The sequence below is a fragment of the Danio rerio genome, chromosome 20, assembly GCF_052040795.2.
Source record: "Danio rerio strain M-AB ecotype USA chromosome 20, GRCz13ab, whole genome shotgun sequence".
Classification (NCBI taxonomy): Eukaryota; Metazoa; Chordata; class Actinopteri; order Cypriniformes; family Danionidae; genus Danio; species Danio rerio.
In genome coordinates this window covers 40,011,580-40,033,315 of record NC_141040.1, presented here as the reverse complement: position 1 = coordinate 40,033,315, position 21,736 = coordinate 40,011,580, and the positions used below count along the sequence as shown (strand labels likewise).

The window sequence follows — 21,736 nt, the reverse complement described above, 5'->3', positions numbered from 1 at the left end:
GCATTACTTTTAAAAATGAATACTATTTAAGTAACTTTAAAAAAAATGTAACTTGTAAATGTTACTTTCAGCACTAGTTCATTTTGGCTTAGTCCCTTAATTAATCTGGGGGTCGCCAAAGCGGAATGAACCGCTAACTTATCCAGCACGTTTTTACGCATCGGATGCCCTTCCAGCCACAACCCTGGGAAACATACACACACACTCATTCACAGTCATACACTACAGACAATTTAGTCTACTCAATTCACCTGTACCTCATGTCTTTTGGACTGTGGGACAATCCAGAGAACCCGGGAAAAACACATGCAAACACAGAGAGAACATGCAAACTCCACACAGAAACACCAACTGACCCAGCCGTGGCTAGAACCAGCGACCTTTTTGCTGTGAGGTGACAGCACTATCTACTGCACCACTGCGTCGCCCGTCACACACATATACTACGGCCAATTTAGTTATTTCATTTCAACTATACCGCATGTCTTTGGACTGTGGGGTAAACCGGAGTACCTGGAAGAAACCTACGCAAACACGGGGAGAACAAGCAAACTCCACACAGAAATGCTAACTGACATAGCCAGGGATCAAACCAGTGACTTTCTTGCTGTGAGACAATCGTGCTACCCACTGCGCCACCGTGACACCCTGAAAAATTTAAAACCTTAAAAACTAAAGATTTTGAACTAAGAAGGCAGGCTGATATTGTAATTTTGTGATACAGAAAGAACTATTTGTTGAAATTTTTCATCTAACTGAAATCAAATACTGCCACATTGGTCATATTTCCTCTGATTATGATGTTTTAATTACTGTGAAACATAAGCTAAAAAATGGGTAATAAAAGTTAAATATTACCAAAAGCTAAATTTTTTGAGATAAAGTCAAATATGACACACAAGTGACAAACTAGGTCTTTTTCTAGCAGTTTTAGAGCAGGGGTTCCCAAACTTTTCAGCACGCGACCCCTAAAATAACAATACCAGTGACTCGCGACCCCCAATATCCCCTGAGGTGGTTATAAATACAGAAAACTTGCATGCAATTTCGCACACACACACCAATAGACCAAAGTCTATTCTTTGTTTAAATTTTTAAATGTATTTCAGTGCTGTAAATGGGCCAGAAAGTTTAACCTGGTGTTATAAAATCAATCTGCTGCATCTGACTCTAATGCTGTTTTTAAAATAATGTATTTACCCCAGGGGTCGCAATCCAATAGAACAAGTAAATAAGCTACTATAGTAACTATAAACGGCTGTTTTTTTTTCTCTTCAGTTGGTTATGGATAAAATATGGTAATTCTTATGGTCTAATAATATTAAGTAGATTTTTGGAAATCACCAGGCGACCCCCTTTCATTGTTCCGCGACCCCTCAAGGGGTCCCGACCCTCACTTTGAGAACCACTGTTTTAGAGTATGAAATACTTTGTAACATTTTATATAACATATTAAATCGTAAATGTTACATTTTCATATAATAATGTCTATAATAATAATAATATAATAATTCATATAACATCAGTGCTCAAATTCATTTAAGATTTTCAATTAATTAAAAAAAATTGTAATAGCCGTTTAAAAACTAATTTGATGAAATATTACAGTTTGCCTTAAAAAATCTCTAAACCTTTTCTTTTCTGTGGCCTTTAAGTGCCTGCACTATCTGCGATCTGTCTGGTGATTCAGCGGAACAAGCAATCAAATCAAGTGCCATGTTATGAGAAACTAAACCAATAGAAAACCACCTTAAGACATAACAATACCGGTAACATGCCTTCCAGACAAAACAACAACAAGATCTAACTCGTATAAAAACTAACACTCAGAAACTAAAACGAGCTCTTTACCTGCTCGCTTTCCATGTTCCTCTCCCGAAAGCACGACTATCAAATCTTTCCGGGAACAAAGTTCAGTGAAGGGAGTGGAAGATTACCTCACACCCTACTAAAGGATCTCCGCAAGGAAACGAAAGCAATAATTTCCTGCCTTTGACTTGATCTGCCATCACAACCGACTTTAATGTGGGTTTCCTCACACAGCCTCGGTAACAACTAATTCAGATGTACACAAATTGAAGATGACACTGTAAAGACACATGGTCAGGTATTAAACTCAATTTAAAGAGCCCATATTATACATGAAATAGGGTCATATCTTGGTTGTAAGGGTCTCCAACAACAGTCTCATATGCATGCAAGGTCAAAAAACACTTTCATGGTCTCATAATCTGCATTTATTTTTACCTAATTATCCCAGCGACTCCCGTATGAATCGTCCAGTGATTCATTTGTTCCCAAATCCCTCCTTAGCGCGAATCTAATCTGCGCTGATTGGACCAATGACAGCCTGTTGCGATTGGTTGACTGCCTTCAGTCAGAGAGTAAAATGCACAACAGCTAATCAGCAATATAAAAGTAATCACAGTTCATACACGCTCTATATTGTAGGCGTGGATTTTAGCTGCCAGTGGGTCAATGTATATACAGTCGATGGACTTGAAAATTCAGACGATTAACTATTTTATTGAGCAAAAACTCCAAAAACTGTCGAGGAGATATCCAAGCTTGTCTCACTCTGCTCTTTTCACAGACACAAACACACACACACACACACACACACACACACACACATTGCCATCGTCCACACGCGCACACACACACACACACACGCACACACACACACACACACACACACACACACACACACACACACACACACACACACACACACACACACACCTCCGGACGACAGCGCACGCACACACACACTACCCTCGTCCACGAGTAAACAAAGCAGCACGCGATAAGAGAATATAGCCAGTTAACCTGATAGAGTACACGCGGTTACAAGTAACAAATCACAACTAAATACATTTGCAAGCTAGAGTCAACGAGGCAACAACTTTAATCGCACGTACTTACACTTGAGAAATGGAGGAAGAAACCCATCCTGACGTCCATCAGTAAGTTACTCTTTACTGATCCTTCCTTTAACAAACGCAGATGAAGTATTCTTTGTAGCATGTAGTTTGCAGAAGTTTCTAGTAGTTTCCAACTGCTTGGTTATAATGCTGAGGTTTCATCTTTGGGTAGACCCTCGTTAATATCCATCTGCAGTGTGACTTCAGTCGACCGGCATGTTTGTGTGCGTGTGTTTGTGGGTGTGTGTGTGTGTGTGTGTGTCTGCGTTACTGCGTCAGAGGGCGGGGCCTCAGGTTTAAAATCTCCCGGGTTTGCGCGTGCACGTGAATAACTTGGTTTCGTTCGTACGTCATGGCGAAACACCTAATGACTCGGTATCAAGGCGACTCGTTTGAAGCACTATGAGTCGACTCTTTTATAGATGAATCAACCGTTTTAAACACTGTACACTAACAGATTTAAGCCTTAGCTGGATACTTCACTTCACTTAGAGCTGTGTTACACACTACATGGAGGGGAATTTTCAAAAACCCATAATATGGGCTCTTTAAAAGTTACTTCTTTACACCTTTATATTAACTCCTATTATTTGACCACCATTATTTACTTGCATCACTTTATTAACAGCCAAAAAAGGCTTTCTTGAAAGTACCTTTACAAAGTTGTCTGGGAAAAGGCCTCGTTTGCCGTTGAGGTCTCCTTCCATCCATCCCTCCTCTTCGATGCGTCGTACGTTTTTGATGATGTCTCCAAGCCTGAGGGTCAACTCATCTTCGTGGAGGGCTTCATACTCATACTCCACCACCACCTCAACTGCAGAGACAACAACACATCTCAGTACCTGTAAAACTCATAAAGGTTATCTGTAGCTACATTTCCATCCACCTATTTTTATGTGCATTTTAGATATGCGCATAAAAAAAAATAAAAAATTATATATATATATATATATATATATATATATATATATATATATATATATATATATATATATAAAATATATAAAATATAAATATATATATTTATTTATTTATCAGTTGATGCAAACACCAAGATGTGCATAAATTAAAAAAATGCCAGTCACATTACAGGATCTGCAATGTTATGTTGGGATTGATATAACAGGACCTAATAGGTTCTAATAGAGTAAAAGATTAAATTTTTTTGTGCGTTTTGAAGGCCTGTAACCAAGATTTCAAGTAAATTTAATCCAGTCGGGCACAAAAAAAAAAATTCAAACGTTTGCAATTTTAACAAAGATTTATATTTTATTTATAAAGTCATCTTTAATGTTCTACTCACTAAAAAAATAAATCAAATCTGCTGCTTGAGAGTGAGTAAATCAACATATAACCTTCGCTTTTGGTTGAACAATCCCTTTAAAGCTATCTGAAGATCTAAATTAACTTGACCATTTTAATGTTCAATGAAATGCCTAATATAGCTCATTCTGACCTTTAAAGAGTGAATAAACATTCCGCTCCAATACCAGTGAAGAACCATGTGGAAATCTAGACCTTGCCCTTTACAGCCACCATTGTTTGACGTCTTTGTTGAGCAAAAACTTCAAATTGACTGGGCAAAAATCCAGCAGAGCACAGTCTATAAACAAAGTTTGATCAAAATACACTAGGTATTTTCATGGAGACGAAGCCTAAAACTTAAATATCATCATTATATCAACAGAGAAAGTACTTTCAAGTCTTTCCCAGAAGCTGTGGAATGACCGTATTCAAGCGAAGTTGTGGTGTCCACCAAACTTCGGGACAAACAAAAATAACAATGTCCCAGCAAATGTGCATTTCTCAGCTACCCAATCATTAGCACAAACACCCAGACACAAACATCTCCCAGTCACTTCCAGAGACTTGGAACGTGAATCACACTAGAGACAATGCCTAAGGAAAAAAAGTGCTAAATTCGACTGTGAGAATTGCATGAGTCTGAGAAGAATGTGATCAGCAGCACGAGCACACAGAAGCTCTGTTGACAGAGGGTATTTACACAGCCATGCATGACAGAGATAGCATGGAAAACACAGGCAATAGGTCAGCATGTTTGACAGGATCTCATCCCTACCTAGACTGGTTACCTCTGGGCACACAGTATTTATACAAACAACTGTGATACAGCTGTAAGCATCAAAGTAAATTTCCTGTAGCCTGCATATTCTGTAGAACTGTTTTGCGGGTAGAATCTATCAAGAAAGGCTAAATAAACCAGTTCAGGCCATCATAGTGATGATGAAGAATGTGTATCGTGCTTCATTCACACTGATTTTATCAGCTTAAAGATGGTCCGCAGCAGTGACTGGATGCACCTTGACCTAGTTTTTGTTTAATCTGAATTAAATTTAATTAGATTTTTTTAAAAATCCTGTTTAAGCATGTTAATTCCATAAATAAAAGATTTTTAAAAAAGATAAAGCTAATTATTATTATTGCAACACTCATCAATTAAATATAGCTTATTTCATTGTATTATGCAGCACTATTTTAAATGCAACAATAATGCTACCTGTCAATTAGACTTGGGCCGGTATAAGATTCATAACTTTAGATACGGTTTCACAGTATTGCGATATTGTGATTAATGCTCTAACATATATTGTTTTTAAATGTCTGGTTAAAAAAATAAATAAAATTTGTTGCCTTTTGAACAATATATTTTATTTTGAGAAACATTTAAAGGATTTTGTAACAATAAACATGTCAGGCTAAATAATTAAAAAAATCATTGACTTATGCTGTCTATATTTGTTTTAATTTTGATTTTTTTTTTTTTTTACAACTTAAAATGGCATATTTTCTGCTAGAGATACTGATGTTACTGATAACAAACTTTAATTAGTACATTTAATTAGTAAATGCAGCAGCCAGAGTTCCTACCAGGTCTAGAAAATATGATCATATCACCCCAATTTTATCCTCCTTACACTGGCTGCCTGTTAAGTTTCGTATTGAATTTAAAATATTACTTCTCACCCATAAAGCTCTAAATAATCTAGCTCCTGTTTATCTAACCAACCTTCTGTCTCGCTACAATCCAACTCGCTCTTTAAGATCTCAAAACTCAGGGCTTCTGGTAGTACCTAGAATAGCAAAATCGAGTAAAGGAGGTCGAGCCTTCTCTTTCATGGCTCCTACACTCTGGAATAGCCTTCCTGATAACGTCCGATGCTCAGACACACTCTCCCAGTTCAAAACTAGATTAAAGACCTATCTGTTTAGTAAAGCATACACTCAATGCATCACCTAGCGGGTTCCACACTGGCTTCTGCATCTTGCTTATATACACTATGAACAGCAGCTACGCTAATTATTCTCTCTATCCTCTTTTTCCACCTGTGGATACTCATACCGAGGTCCTCAGATTATGCGGAGTCACTGATTGGATCCAAGACCAGCGACGAGATGATCCCAAGGTTTCCATATCCGGGACCAGGCCATATCCTGAGCTGCTGCTGCGCTGATGGTCATGAGGAGTGGAGAACATGAGTCTGATTCCAGCGACGCTCCAGGGACAGACGAGTCTTCACTGAGGCCAGCTTCCAGCCTCCACCGCGGTGACTGAAGCTCTGCACAAGACTTTTGGCCAGCGGAGAAATTAAAATGGTCGTGCCCAAATGAGTCTGGTTCTCTCAGGGTTTTTTTTCTTCACTCTCCTATCAGGTGAAGTTTTTTTTCCTTCTCCGCTGTCGCCACTGGCTCGCATGGTTCAGGATTGGTAGAGCTACGCATCGATAAATTTGCTCTTCAGTGTTTAAACTCTCAGTAATTATTTAAATCACACTGAACTGAGCTAAACTGAACTGAACTGAACTGAACTTAAACACTAAAAACTGAACTACACTGTTCCAGTTACTATGACCATTTATGTGAAGCTGCTTTGACACAATCTACATTGTAAAAGCGCTATACAAATAAAGCTGAATTGAATTGATGTCCAAAAAACAAAAACAAAAAAGCTTAAATAAACAGTCGTACACATACCTTAGGAACAGTATAGCTGAAAATTCTGAAAACTTTAAAACCTTGACTTTTTCAAACCCCGGTATACCTTGAAAATGGTTATCCATTTTCTGACCAGATGTCATGCTTAATGTCAATACTTCTCTAATACTTCTTGTTACTCTGTAGGCATGCCTACATGCGTGCTAACTCGATAAAGAATAACTAAATAATAATATTAATATTAACAATAATAATAAAAATAATAAACAATCATTTTTAATGATATTGGATGATGTTTGAATGTTACATTTACTAGAGGTTAGGCTAGGGAGGTAATACAGTAATATGGTATACCGCGGGATTTAAAAATAGCAACGTTGTCAGTTTCTATACCGTTATACCGTCATAAAAAACAATGCACTTAAATAGGAGACAAGTATTAAATAAAAAAGTGACCTGCAGTTTGACAGTGTTTCCGGTTTCAACCAATCGAGAAGGGAGGCGTGTAAATACAAACAAGAGGTCTGCATTTCCGAGGAAGCCGACCAGATATCTTGCGGTGCAGGAATACATTTCCGAATAAAGTGCGGAAGCGGTCGGTAATCAGTGTAATTTGAAAGGGAGCGGGCGCACAGTCTAACAATATCGCTCCTGAGCGAGCAAGCGCATCCACGTGGATGCTGTTTGTTTGTTTGTGTTTGTGTGTGTGTGTGTGTGTGTGTGTGTGTCCCTTTCTCTCTCTCTCTCTCTCTCTCTCTCTCTCTCTCTCTCTCTCTCTGTCATTTAATACAAGCAGTCAGATATATGTACTGTACCTTTAATTTGAATTGCTAAAAAAACACTTTTTAAATGTATCAAAAAAATAAAGTACATGCAGAGAACAACATGAGCATTTCAAGCAAATAAACAAATGTAATATTATTCTGTTTTTTGAGCATTGTCGGGTGAATTGGTTAAACACCTTTGATTGGTCACGTGCAGAATAAAAAGGCCTGCTCGAGGACGCGCTGGCGCTGTTCACCAATAAGTGACACTGACAAACGGCAGCAGCGATCACAGCTGATCCTTGATAGATGCGGTGGAGAAAACTCACTCTGCAGACATGCTCGTGTCTGGATCCGCAAGTATCACTATAACAGCCGAGAGGAAAGGAAACGTCATGCCAGCAGATCAAACAGGCCAGTGAGAGAGAGAAAGAAAAATGGAGTTTACTTTCATTTTCTTAATTGCAGTGAAATAGGGGCTTCTGCCTCAACTTTAGTGTCAGTTAGTGACTGTCGAGCAAACACACGCAGTGAATTGTGCAGTTTCTGCATTTTAATTACTCACCTTCATTGCCATAGTATTTTACTGCTACATGGCGCATATGAGATAAATTACATACTCAATAACTGGTTATGATCTATTACTAAACCGATACGGTCCACATCAGAAACAACTAATTTCGTTGCTCCTAACATTCACACAGTGGTTATGTAAAATCTTTAGCAAAAAAAAAAAAAAACTAAACTTTAAAGTAGAGATGCGCTGGAAATCTGTATAGGCTGATAATCACATTTTATGGATCAATCGATCCTCGCTGATCTAGCCGATCTCATAACCCGAAACCAAGTGTGATTTTTTTTTTCCGAGTTTACAAGCAGAGGAAGATGCACGTGCACACTTGGGTTATAGATCAGCAGCACACGAGGAGCCAAATGGTGAGTGGGGGTGAGTGATTACAGCAGCTAAAATATATACAGATGTGGTGTGGCCTCTGTTTGCAGTGTATTGGAGTGACTTGCATTAGTAAAGACCTCTTTATTGTACATCCAGTGTTTTGAGCTGTTGTAACACAAGCAGAATAAGCAATTCAATTCAAACACTGGTCATGATATATTTCAGGTCATGCTGCATCTGAGGAGGAAACCTGTGCACTATCCTCACAAATTTTGAAATTGTGGTTCAAACACTATGCTGAAGATGACCAACAAAAGAAGTATCTTTTGCATATAATTTATCACCGAATATGAAAATGCATGTTAATATTAGATGGGCCTTTGCCAGAAGTGAAATATTTCTTTAAACATTAAACAATTCAATGGAATCTCAACAAATGTCACAGCTCTTTGAAAAATCAAGTTTAAACCACACGTGGCCAACACACAACCCCAGGCATTTGAGCAAATGCTAACCCTGCCATCTCTCCACTTGGATTCATCTGCAGCCTTCATTTGATTTGATACTTATGAATGCAGGTTACCTCAGTCATTGTCTCTTCCTCTTCTTGGTTCAATTTGCAGAAGGCAAAGTTATACATAATGTCAAACCACCATAAACTGTGGTTAGTTGGTTTTGCTTCCAATTTAGCCTTGACCCTGTTTCCAACCAAGAAAAAAAAGATGAGATGAAAAAAGAAGAACTTGCAAATTAACTCACTCTAAAGGCCTCATTAGCAGGTCACTAGTTACATTTCCATCCAAAGACATGAATTAGACTTATGGACAAAACCAGAAAACAGCATCAATCATTTGCAAATACAGCAGGGTATGCATCCAATGGGATAAACTGAACAAAAATATCACTTCCATTTCCTTATGAACTGGCGCCTAAATCAAAAAGAAAGCTAGAATTCGATGTGAAGGAGAAGCCACTGTAGGCCTTTTTTTATTTAATACATTTCTTGTGCCTCAGAAAATGAAGATGAAATATAATGACTTTTGATGGCGTAAGCACACTCTCTTTGGTAGCCCAGCTGCTTAAGACATTTCTGTGAGAAAAACAACAAATAATAATACTGAACCACTTTATTGACGGGCTTTGGCAGAGGGATAATAGAATGACCTAAACAACATTTCAGATATATTTACAAAGTGGTCAGTCTTCTGGTTTGTCCTACTTGATTATCATACATGGTTTCCGCTAAATTCATTCTTCCATGGCAGAGCGCCACACCAAAATGCATCCTGCTACGGCTACATTACACCTTCCCATTCAAAACATTAAGTCGTTGTTGTTGTTTTTAATAGTGAGTTATAATTGCACCAAAACTTATTAAAAGGTAAGTTAATTATAACAGCGCAAACTTTTCTGTAATCGTAGTAGTGCTGTGTGTTATACGTTTAACCCTTTGAGGTTACGTGCTGACTGACTGACATATGCATGAGGGCCAACAAACACTTTCAGTAAGGATGAACACCGTTTCCATAATTTGAATTTGTTTGTAGATAAAAGTCCATGGTTCTGCATACAACAACTTTTATAGCCATTTCACTTTACTTTAGGCCGCATTAATGCCGCTCTGTAGGTCTATTGGAGACATTCATATTTATTCCTAGCAAATCTAATAAATGTTGGAGTCATACTCACTACATAAATGCGCTAAATTGCACTTCAGCAGCATTTATTTTGAGTGCACAAGAAGATCTGCGCTTGAGCAGTGTAAGTTTGAGGGGGTGTGCAAAAGGTTTTGTGCACGAACAGAGAAAATCGGCGAGCAAGCAAAAAGATTTGCTATTTCGTATTGTATAAATGCGATCTTGTCTTGTAATACTGTGCTCACAAAATTTCTCCATTTGTTATTGCAATAACGCCAAAGGTAGTTGGTAGATCTGTGTAAAAGGTCTGCCACCACAGCTAGAAAAAAATCCTAGAGGAAACACTGTTATATGTTTGGTTGAAAAAAAAAAAAACATAAGACTTTTTTGATGCTCTTGCGGGAATTTATTTGGCAAACGGACTTTTTCCATTGGAATTTACGTGCATTTTGTCTGATCTGACAAGTTCAATGCGCATCTTAGCATTTTTTATTTGATATTACAAGATGTACATAAAAATATGTGGATGAAATCTTGGGCTGCACAATGCATTGTTTCAGCATCAATACTGCAACGTGCGCATGCGCAATAGTCACATCGCAAGATCTGTAATGTGGAGTCTGAATTATAGTTGACTAGGAGCCACAGAACACTTGCGCTTTGTAAAGTCACTGCTACTTTAACCATAATAGATACCATGATATAACCATAATGATGTTTGAAGGTGTAGCTAAGATTAATTGTATTTAATTATTTATACAGAATGTATACAATTTATGCAACAAAGTTTCTGAAAAGATCTCCGACCACACTACACAGCTGAAAACGCACATCACGTGACCAGACACACACTCTTGCATGCGCTGCAGCTTATGCACACGTCTGCGCTCCAGGCAGTCAGCGGGTGCTTTAAGCACACCTCCCCAGATGAGAGTAGCGCACATCGGACAGTTCATTAAGGATCTACCGCTGGATTTCAACTCACTATAGTTGTTAAACCTGATATTTAAATCATCTTGTCACTACCTAGCGACTCTCTTTTAAATCTATTACTTTTTGTCAGGTAACAGGTTTCTGCTGAGTGCAAAGATAAGTTAACATATTAAGTCCACTGATTCTGCACATTTGACTGATCACTTGCCTTTACTTCAAATATTGTATAAACTTATTGCACGTTATACTTTTATAATGGCCATTATTAAATATTGAAACTGATATTCAGCTAAAGAGCAGGACACGTTTCGTATTTTTTGCAGAAAATTAAAGCAGGCAGTGTTTTTTTTATTTTTTATAAATGTTTTTTTTTTTTTTTTTTACAATTATGCCTACAGTGACGGTCAAATAAACATGTAGCTACAAGATACCTCAACATTTTTAGTGTCTGTTAAGTTATATCATGTTTTCATTTTATTGACCTTATTCTTCAATGCGGAATTCATTTTTGCGGTTGTTTTAGAACTTCCGATTTAGTTGCCGATGGGAGAAATTACTAAAAATAATAAACTACAAAAAATGGTCAAACTACTTTACAATAAAGTGTGTTTCATGAATATACAGGCAAAGCAGAATAATATAATAAAAAAAATGAGTTTGCAACAACAAGCAGCTGAACAAGCCATTTTTAACATCTAAAAATTAATGGAAGTGAATGGGACAGGAAGTCTTGAGCCCAAAAAAAATTCAAATGGATGTGTCCGCTCATGCGCGAAGAATAAGGTCAATTGTTGAGATAGTAAAACAACGAAGCAGGTAGATGCGCATGAAGTCAAAGTAGCTTACAAAGTTTTATTGGAAGATTTACTCAACATGTTTTCTGGAGGTTGTTTTCCAGATCAAACTTGCAAACTCTAAACTTTGAGGGTGCAAGACTGAAATTTGTGCACGTAATATTGAGAAAAAGCCCTAATCACAAAGGCGAATAAAAATAAATAAATAAATAAATAAAAATCGCAATATCAGATTTTTCCAATATCATGCAACCCAAATGGAAACGGCTACATAGCACAGGGAAAGTAAATCTTTTTTTATGCATGCTGTGCTGTTGGCTAATGCCACTACAAGAGAGATGGAGTGCTAACTTAGGTCAGGATTTTGGAAAATAAAAGTGTCTAGTAAAACAACCATACTGGCTGCTTCTTGCATCCCATGTTATATTACAGTTTGCTGACTTAGCCTCTCAGTTTTCGCCTGCCAAAGCATCCTGATTTGAGCACAGCTTTGCAGAAATTGTCATAATGACATAGTTGGCCGACTTGGCATGAGATGCGGATCCAGAGCATGCAACTCTTATTCCTTCTTATTCCCTCTGCAGCCGTTGAGAAAGGAAAACAGATTAGGTCATTTACTTCTCTGCATTCTGATAGCCAAACTCTCTTATAGCTTTGCTTATAAGGAAGCTTCTCACAGTTGCCTATTTGTGAATAAAGTACAGGAATATACCGGGTCAGTGAAATCATACAAAAGACTGCAGAGAAAAGTGAATAATTTCAGCCCGGAATCCATGAAAGAAGGCCTTAATGACTACTCAAGTTTTATCCAAAAAGCAGTGCAATCTTTAAAATTACCCCTTAAATATATTGCCATTGGTGGAGCTACTTCAAATCTCTGGGAACATTTACAGATATAAAAACACATACTATAATGCTTTCACTGGATAGTTTTACTATAATTTTGTATCATTATCATAATCCGTTATTTTTGCAAATTGCATACAAGTAAATAATGGCAGGTGTGTGTGAGAGAACAATTTTTACTCTTTATTCTGCTTCAGGTTTTTTACCTAATGTATAAAACCCTGCAATAACATTGATTCATGATACATAGAGTCAAATACATTATTGTTCATACATTCAATAAATGCTACTTCCTCACTTCTATAAATTATGGAACAAAAACTGGCTGATTTATGCTGAGTTTTTTTGTTGTTGACATTTTTTCAGATTTTAATTTCTCTATCTAAGGACTCCACAGAAAACTGTCAAATAGAGCTATTTAAACCACCTTGTGAAACTGTATTCACACTGCAATATGTATCAATCAAAGTTTATTTAAAAAATAGCCTAGCATTTGCCCAGAGTGCAAAAAAACCAAGACAAAACAACAACAATAAACTACTAAGGAATACAAAATAATTATGAATACAACGATTAACCGATTTCACTATTAGTTCGCTTTAATTAAGCACGGTTAATTCTTTGTAAAGGCATATCCACACCATGTTTCTGCATGGACTAAAACTGCTGCAACTAAAAGTTATGTCAACTGTGCAGTAGTTTAAAGTTCCAAGTTTGTACACAGAATTTAATACGCATGCACATTGGATTAAAGGCTGATTTTAATTAAAGATTAAGCAGATATTCATTGTATTTAATTATTTATACAGAATTGTATATGGTTTATGCAACAAAGCTTTTTATCTTGTCTTGTTTACGGTCCAAATATCTCCATTTTAAACTCTTTATTTTGACTTGTTTCTTCCGAAGGTGAAAACAAAATAATATTTTTACTTGATCCAATCCACGGATTTTAGATATTTCGGACTAGAAACGAAACGTATTCAGTTTCTATATTTTAACACGGGTTGTCAATAGCTGTTTCCATAATAAAATGCAAATAAAATGTATACATAAAACTGAAATATCATATAAAAGACTTGCACATAAAGCAGCGTTTCCATCCAACTAGTCAAAGAGAACAAAATAGTTTTTTCCTGATAAACTGGTGCCAAATATCAACAGTAAAAACAGAATTTGCAGCGGTTGGAGAAGCTGCGTGAATCTTTTCTTTATTTAATCATTTATTTGCGCCTCAGAAGACAATGCTGACATGCAATGAACGTGTGGTGGTGTTTGAAGGCGTAAAACTTGGAGTAAAAATGCTCTTCACAGCTCTGAAGGTAATTAATAATATAATAATACTAATACTGAAATGGTTAATGTGTTTTAGAATGAAAATGCGCATAAAAAAGGTGGATAGAAAGTAGCTAATATTGACAGTACAACTATTTTGTACCTGAATATTTTTACACGTAAATAAATTAATAAAACTGGGGTTGGTTACTCGACATTAATTTCTATCATTGGACAGCTCTTAGCCCAGATTGTTTGCCTACAGTCAAAAGTCTGATTATGCAAGACTAATTAGTGGCAGAATAATGACTTCATAGCTCTAGTCCTCAATTGTGAACATAATTGTTAAACCATAAAAAGCGATTCTATTTCTAAAAATAACATACTGACAAAGTCAAAAATCTGCTAAATTTTCAGAGCATATACAGTATTATTCATAAAAGTTCATGACAGATGAATCGTGTGTGCAGTGAACCAGAGTGGGAGGTCAGACGTTAAATAGGTCAGTGGTTTAACAAAATAAAAATGACTAAGCTGAACAAAAACACACACATACAATCAATATGTGACATGAGCTTGGAAGAAATAGAGCACCTAATATGGGACACTTCATTTGAATTCAACCTCACAGTGCCCTGAAGCAGATTGGACTAAGCTAATCAAGACCCTGGTCGACACAAACACACACGTACTGTGAACAAAATTGTGCTCATTCAAAGATTTTGATGCAAAATTCTTTATTAGAAACATCATGAAATTTCTAACCATACATACAATGTACATGCAGCTTGATATGCGCTTTGAATTGTTACTTAGGTCGAACTCACACTATGCTATCCGACTGTGCCCAGGCCCGTTTCCCGGATCGTTTGAGAAGTGTGTGTGTGCTGAATCGGGCTCAGGCACGGTTCACTTGGCTGGCCCTGGCCCGATTGGAAGAGGTGTGCCTGAGTGCGGTACACTTGTGTGTGTGTGTGAGTGCAAAATGCACCTAAGCCCGAAACTGAAAGCGAGATGTGACTTTTAAGGGACTGTTTCATATGGATTTATTAATCATTCTTACCGTTTAATGAAAGCAAACTGTCGTAGATTATCAAAGACGCAAACCCCTCACTGCACGACAGCTGCGCACCTTTACCAAACCTCCTAATTCCTGCAGCACGAGGACATTATGATTGTTTATGAGCGTCAAAAGCAGCTGATCTGTTCGGCGAAATACTTGACTGTGTGTCACTGCATGTCAAACGACATAACCCAAGAAATCTCCACTGTGCTGAGCGAGAGCGCTTCAGACCAGCGCATCATCGATGAGGTAAGCATGCCCAGGCCCGAATGTAATGCGACTGCAGGCCGTCGGGGGAGACGGGAGGGGGGACAAGCGTGCTTTGGCCCGGTTCAAGGCAACTTTACATGGTGTGAGTGCACCCTTAGTTTGTCCACAAGGCGTTAACACTAAACTAACCACTGTTTCAAAGTCACACTCTAACAATGCTGTGCTATGCTCAAATTGGGTTAAATATTGACAAACCCAAATGTTGGGTTAAATATGGTCTTTTTTTTTTTTTTGTCCTTATTTTACCCGATATTGTGTTCAAATAACCTAGCATTTACCCAAGAGTGCAGAAAAACATGGAGATGAAACAAGAACAACAAACTACTGAAGACACCAAAAATAAAAAAAACATGAGTCTAGAGTGAGGGGCTAATATATCAATAACTAGGGATGGGTACCGAAACTACTTTATCTGTATCGTTGCTACATTATAAAAGACTGAAGTATCGATAAGCTTTGACATAATGGTTCTGCTCTCAGAACTGGAGAATTATTGCTCAAACATTACTTACCGTTGCATAATTTAACTGACCAACCTTTTCTAATTTACGATATTTGATATTTGTCTGCATAGTTGGCAATCTCACATGAGAAATGCTCGCGTTTCCGTAAGCGTGTAAAGTATAAAAGCCTTTACAGTTCTCGGCTGTGCAGGCGCACTTAACGGAGGCTCACTCCAAGTGAACAAACATAGCTGGCGACATAGACTCGCACACACAGTTCGTAAGCTTGTGGAGTGAACCAAATGGGATGTATTTCCTGAGTGGAGAGCGACAATGCACATTGCAACAAACACAATAAGTTGTGTTCTTGTATAAGTGGAAACGTAAACAATCTGGCTAAGTGAAAGTATCTTTCAAAAGTGCATTAACTGCAATAAAAAATAATGAAAAGTTTTTGACTGCCTAGCTACTAACGATAATGTTACATCATACACATCATTATGCCAGCAGTCAATCAACTAAATTAGTAACATTAATAGTTAAATAATCACTTTCGTGTTACAAGGAAAACAGTATTTTTTCTGCAGTAGCCTTAATAAATCCTAAACATTAAAAATGCTTTTAAATCAACTGTATTTCCAACTATAGTCTATGAATAGCCTAATAAACTATGATTATTAAGAAATTATATAAAAAAACCTGCTTATTTTTACATTGTAAGTTGTTCTAAAACTGTATTAAAAACACAGTTAACTCCCAAAACAGTTAACTCATTTATGTGAATGTGTTAATGAAAACATTCTTTTATTATTAATTCAGCAAATAGGGTTGTAAAAACATCATTTGTTGTAATCTCCGATTCACTGGGCTCTAGGTTTTAGTGTGCGTTGTGTAAACTACACTTTAAATTGCATTTATTTACAGAGCTAATTATAGATTATGTCACTTGTCATCTGTGTGTGAAGATGCTGCAGAGAGTGGTGTTGAGCAAATCTGTAAATAAACATACGATCTGAAGTAACAATTTTCCCTGTTCAGGCAGTAGGCACTGCAGCCTTGTCAATTGTAGCACAGTTCATGCAGGAAGATCACATTTATCAAGCTGGATATCTGAGAACCGTGAGGTGAACTAAGTCAGTAATTGAGAACCACTGATCGATTCATCTTAATTTTCACTAATTGCTCTGACAGCGGAAGATAGCTTTGATTTCATATTTAACTTTATTACACTTGATTAAGTTGTAATTAACTAGTATTTTAATAGTGTAAAAGGAATACTGCTGTAAAAGTACACGTTTTAAGTTGTTTAGATTGCAAGACAAATGGTTTTGCACAATACTTTGTTTCAAAAAAATGTGTGTGTGCAATACACTACTTTTGAATTCATTCTTGTATTTTCTGCAAAACAGTGCAGTAAATCACAGAAATATAATGGGATTGATAGTGAATAAAAAAAGTAAACAGAATCGGCACACTGCCACTTTAACTTCCAAAAGACAATTAAACTGAACAACGTTTCGACCTACAAAGTCTTCATCAGGTCACATATAAAGCTATATTTTGAGAGGTAAAGTGGCAGTGTGCCAATTTTGTTTACTTTTTGTATTTTGTTTGGCTTGATCAAGCATAGGCATAGGATGATAACAATTTTCAAGGTATACTGCAATTTGGAAAAGTCAAGGTTTTAAAACCACCAAACTTTTCTGCTATACCGTTCCTATGGTATGTGTGAGATTTATTATTTAAGTTTTTTTGCAGGACAAAAGTATCTCCAGTAGAAAAAGATATCAAAGATGCCGTTTTAAATTTTAAAGAAATCAGTGCTTTTGAAAGTCAATGATTCATTTGAATTATTCAGCCTGACATGTTTACTGCTCCAAAATATTAGATGTTTCTCAAAATAAAATATGTGTTCAAAGGGGGAAAAGTTTTAGCTTTTTTTAACCAGACATTTAAGAAGAATTTATAATTTATAAACACATTTATATTCGTAAACACATTCATGAGACAAAAGACTTTAATTATTAACATTATTTAGAATAATTAATTCATTTGATGTTAAAAAGTAAATGTCTTATAATGTATCCTATTAAGTAATTGTCCAAATATTAACTTTGAAATTTAAATTCTACTTCAGCATTGTCATTGTAAAATGTTTTTTAGGTTATTTGTGAATAAGCATAGCACGATAACTGTTTTCAAGCTTTACCGCAGTTTGGCAAAGTTAAGGTTTTAAAACCGCCAAAGCTTTCTGTTTCTGTTACCGTTCCTATGGCATATTTAAGTTTTTATTTTTACATATGTAGTTTCTTACCAGTATTCTATTTAGTTTTTAGGGCAACAGTATCTTCAGCAGAAAGGAAATATCTACAACAAAAGTAGATCCAAAAAAAATCTAATACTGGTACCAAATATATTACGGGGGGAACAGTGATCACAATACAAGCGAGTTATTTTCGAGTAGTGATCACAATACTGTGATACCGTGAAACCATGATATTCATCCAAGATTATCATACCGCCAAAATCTTATACTGGCCCATGCCTTATCAAGCACCTGCCTTTAAGATTTTCTTAGATGTTTGCACATTGATGTCTTTTTTCATTAATAGTACATAAAAATGTAATTGTTGAACAGAAATATACATACATATTCTGCAATTTGTCTGAGATTCTCACAATTATCAATATCAATGAAACACAAAACCTGAGATTTTTAAACATACTCCAGTTCTCATGTGAACCAGAAGCCCTTCTTTAAAATCTCTTTACAAGATAGCAATGCAGTAGTCAGACTCAGCGTGTAGGGAGAGGCTGCTGAGATTCCACACATACTTTCAGCCTTGTTTTTTTTTTTTGCATACGTCAAACAGCGATTGACATTTAAAGAACTGTAAACTATACTATATACTGTTCTATTCTGCAGAACATACAGCAGAATGGCTGCGAGTTGCGCTTAGAGAACTAAATATGATGCTGTCAGTTTGAATGAAAATAGTCACACCATGCTTATTCACAGAGGCCAGAGAAGCCCTCGGGTCCATTCCTCATACCTCACTTAAAACATCTAAGATGATCTGACAGATCCCAGATCTTTTAATCATGATAACAGACCTCTGGCTACTTTGATTTTACAAAAAGCTTTACGGACTATCTTAAAAAATCTGGATGGTCTGATCTGAGATTACTGCGTGTGCTTGTGTTTATTATGCAGAACAAATCGATCAATCCTTGAAATCATGATAAAGCAATTAATGGATTGGCTACTGTCAGGACAACAGCATAATCATGACATCATCAAATGAATATTCAATTATCTGCCATGTAAGCAAAATGACAAACGTTGCAAAAGATAAAACGATTGCTTAAATGATATGCAATAACTTTTCACTATTTGCACCGGCTTACACTTTTGTGGGTAAAGAATGTTTAACAATTTCTTTATTCTTATCTGTTGAGTGGATATATGTGACAACATTAAAGTTAATCCCTTGGCATATTTAAAAAGTTTAACCTCGTCAACTGTTTAAATTAATCAACAAGGCTTTTTGAGATTTGAGTAGTAGTCTGCATCTCCTGCACTGTACCAGCATATTAGCTTTTTAGTGTATAAATAAAAGGGTTGCACCGATACCATTTTTTAAAAAAAGACCGAGTATGAGTACCGATCCAGGTACTCGCCGATACTGATACCTGTTTTTAGGGGGGTGTGGCAGTTTTCCAAATAATGACATAGTAAGACTAATAATTTCAAGACAGCTTCTCTGTATAAAGCGTAATGCTAAGTTCAGACTGTATGATTTTAGCCCCGATTTTGACTCCCCGACAGGTTTTCAGCAAAAACTGTACTCTCTCATTCACATCTTGTCAGGCAAACATGACTCAGCAGTAAATCTCCTAAAGCCAGGGGGCACTCTACAGCAGAAACTGTAAACAGTTTAAAAAACATTAAGGCCCAACCCCAATTCTACCCTTAATGCTGCGTTCACACCAGTCGCGGAACGCGCGTCAAGTACGAGTGGTTTACATGTTAAATGCAGATGCGCGAATGACGCAAATTGCGCGGTGCAAATGGCATGATACGTGCGAATGGCGCAGCGCGAATTGAGCATTTTGCCCGTTTGACGCGCTTAACGCACATTTCGCGCAAGTCGCTCGAGTTTAAAAATCTGAACTTCAGCACACATTCGCGCCGCGTTAACCAATCAGGAGCTTGCACTTGTGGGGGCGTGATTGTGACGTATCGCCTGTTGTCGATGTCCCAGGGGAAATCCTCAAGCCGACACCGACAAGAAGTTCATCAAACTGGGCTGGGCTCAGTCAGAAGCACCGCTGAAAGCCTCCGTCAGCCAGGTTAAGTTTCTGGAGGAGTTTGAGCTTAAAGAGCTGGATGCACCTCTAAAAGGATGTAGTGGACTCAGACACGCCCCTAAACGTATCGACACTGTTTTTCAGCCTTCATAAAGCACATAAACACTGTTATTTTATTCATAAAATCCATGTTAGCCATTTAGCTACGAAGCTAGAGTCACCTGGCAGACAGAAGTCCTGCCCATCACACGAATCCGCATCTGTTCTGAAGTGAATTTGACACGCGAATGAAGCTGATTTGACGTGCGAATGAAGCGGGGTTTGACTTGCGAATGAAGCGGGGTTTGACTCGCAAACGAGTAACCTTAAATGTTCACGCGGCTATTTACGCGCGAATAGCGCGATTTATCTGCACGTTCCGCGTCTGGTGTGAACGCAGCATTAGCCCTTCCCCTTACTATTACTCCTCGTTTTGCTCATTCCAGTGAATGGGGTAGGGGTGTCCCAATCCTCTTTAGCTTGAAGGCATAGGGCAGGGCTATTTAATTGGCAGCCGCAGGTCGAATCCGGCCCCTGAGGCACTTTGTTCCGGCCCTCCAAACAGTGTGACCAAGACATCAAAAATAAATGTAGTTCAGTTGACAAACGGCCGCTATAGTTTTGAAGTTATGTGCGTCTGTTTAATAACAGCATGAGCTGCAGTCAAAGCCTGCACAGAGCGTGAGTCATCATAAGTGAGTGGTGCGGGCAGCTGAAAACATGTTTGTAGAAAAGGCTATTTGTACAATGCACTGATATCGTTAATAGGGATGCAATAATAAGCAATAACTTGGCTTTAATTCGTCACAGTTTATTAATTGTAAAGTCTTCTCTAAGCCGCATTTCTGTTGCTCGGAACGAAACGAAACCGCTGCAAAATACCAAGTTGCCTGTGGGCTAGTTTTAAGTTTGAAGTACACCGAGGCTAATACACACACACGCACACACACAGGATTAACTATAGCAGCAGCTGTTCCCATATCACGTTTTTTTCTGCTTGCAAGTTTGTTATTTCTAATGTAAGAATATATGACAATATGCGGGCGCCAGTGGAGCGATGCGATTGCGTCTGTCTGGGCGCATGCAGTGGTAGTTGTGTGTGCCTTTCTGTGCAATGTAAACAAAAAATATGTTAGACAAATTATTATTAAAATGATTATGTATGCATGAACGCAGATGGCAACAACAGTTAATCTAAATAGCTACTTACCTAATATAAAGCTTGAATTTACATTAGACGTGATAACAGTGAAACCATGTTTAGATTAAACCATGATGATTATTTTCAGACTATACAATCGTACAACCAAAATCTATAATTGTTGCATCCCTAATTGTTATCCAGTTCAAACATATGAATGTGTCTGAATGTAGAAGAAGCCTACTTCAATGCACTGTTTTTGTTGTGCTATGAAATACAACATTTGAATGTTTGTACCAAAGTCTATTGTACAATGCAGTAATATTATGTAGTTTCAAAATACAATATATTAACATTTTAATGTAGAAAAAGCCAACATGGGTGTCTTAAGGAGCAAAAATATACAGCATATGGGTTTATATGCTGTTGTGTCAACACTCATATAGC

At 37.2% G+C, this 21,736-nt stretch overlaps 2 protein-coding genes and 1 long non-coding RNA gene across 6 annotated transcripts in view; 1 reads left to right on the top strand and 2 right to left on the bottom strand.

Annotated features, from left to right (window-relative positions):
• The window catches only part of adgrf3b (adhesion G protein-coupled receptor F3b), a 671,400-nt gene that overhangs the window by 307,981 nt on the left and 341,683 nt on the right, over positions 1-21,736 (top strand). The window lies entirely within an intron of this gene.
• cd2ap (CD2-associated protein) overlaps positions 1-21,736 on the bottom strand; it is a 145,710-nt gene that overhangs the window by 119,207 nt on the left and 4,767 nt on the right. For 3 of the 4 annotated variants that reach the window (XR_015517596.1, NM_001008583.2, XM_087296681.1), the window contains 1 exon segment: positions 3,578-3,738. Coding sequence is in view for 3 of the 4 variants with exons in the window: in NM_001008583.2 (NP_001008583.2) it covers positions 3,578-3,738 (161 nt within the window). In the remaining variant the exon portion in view is untranslated. 4 annotated transcript variants of the gene reach the window in all.
• Positions 13,970-19,777, bottom strand: LOC147839393 (uncharacterized). Its single transcript, XR_015518854.1, has 2 exons — positions 18,387-19,777; positions 13,970-17,272 (listed from the first exon to the last, which is right to left on the bottom strand). It is a non-coding gene; the product is annotated as an uncharacterized LOC147839393 (long non-coding RNA).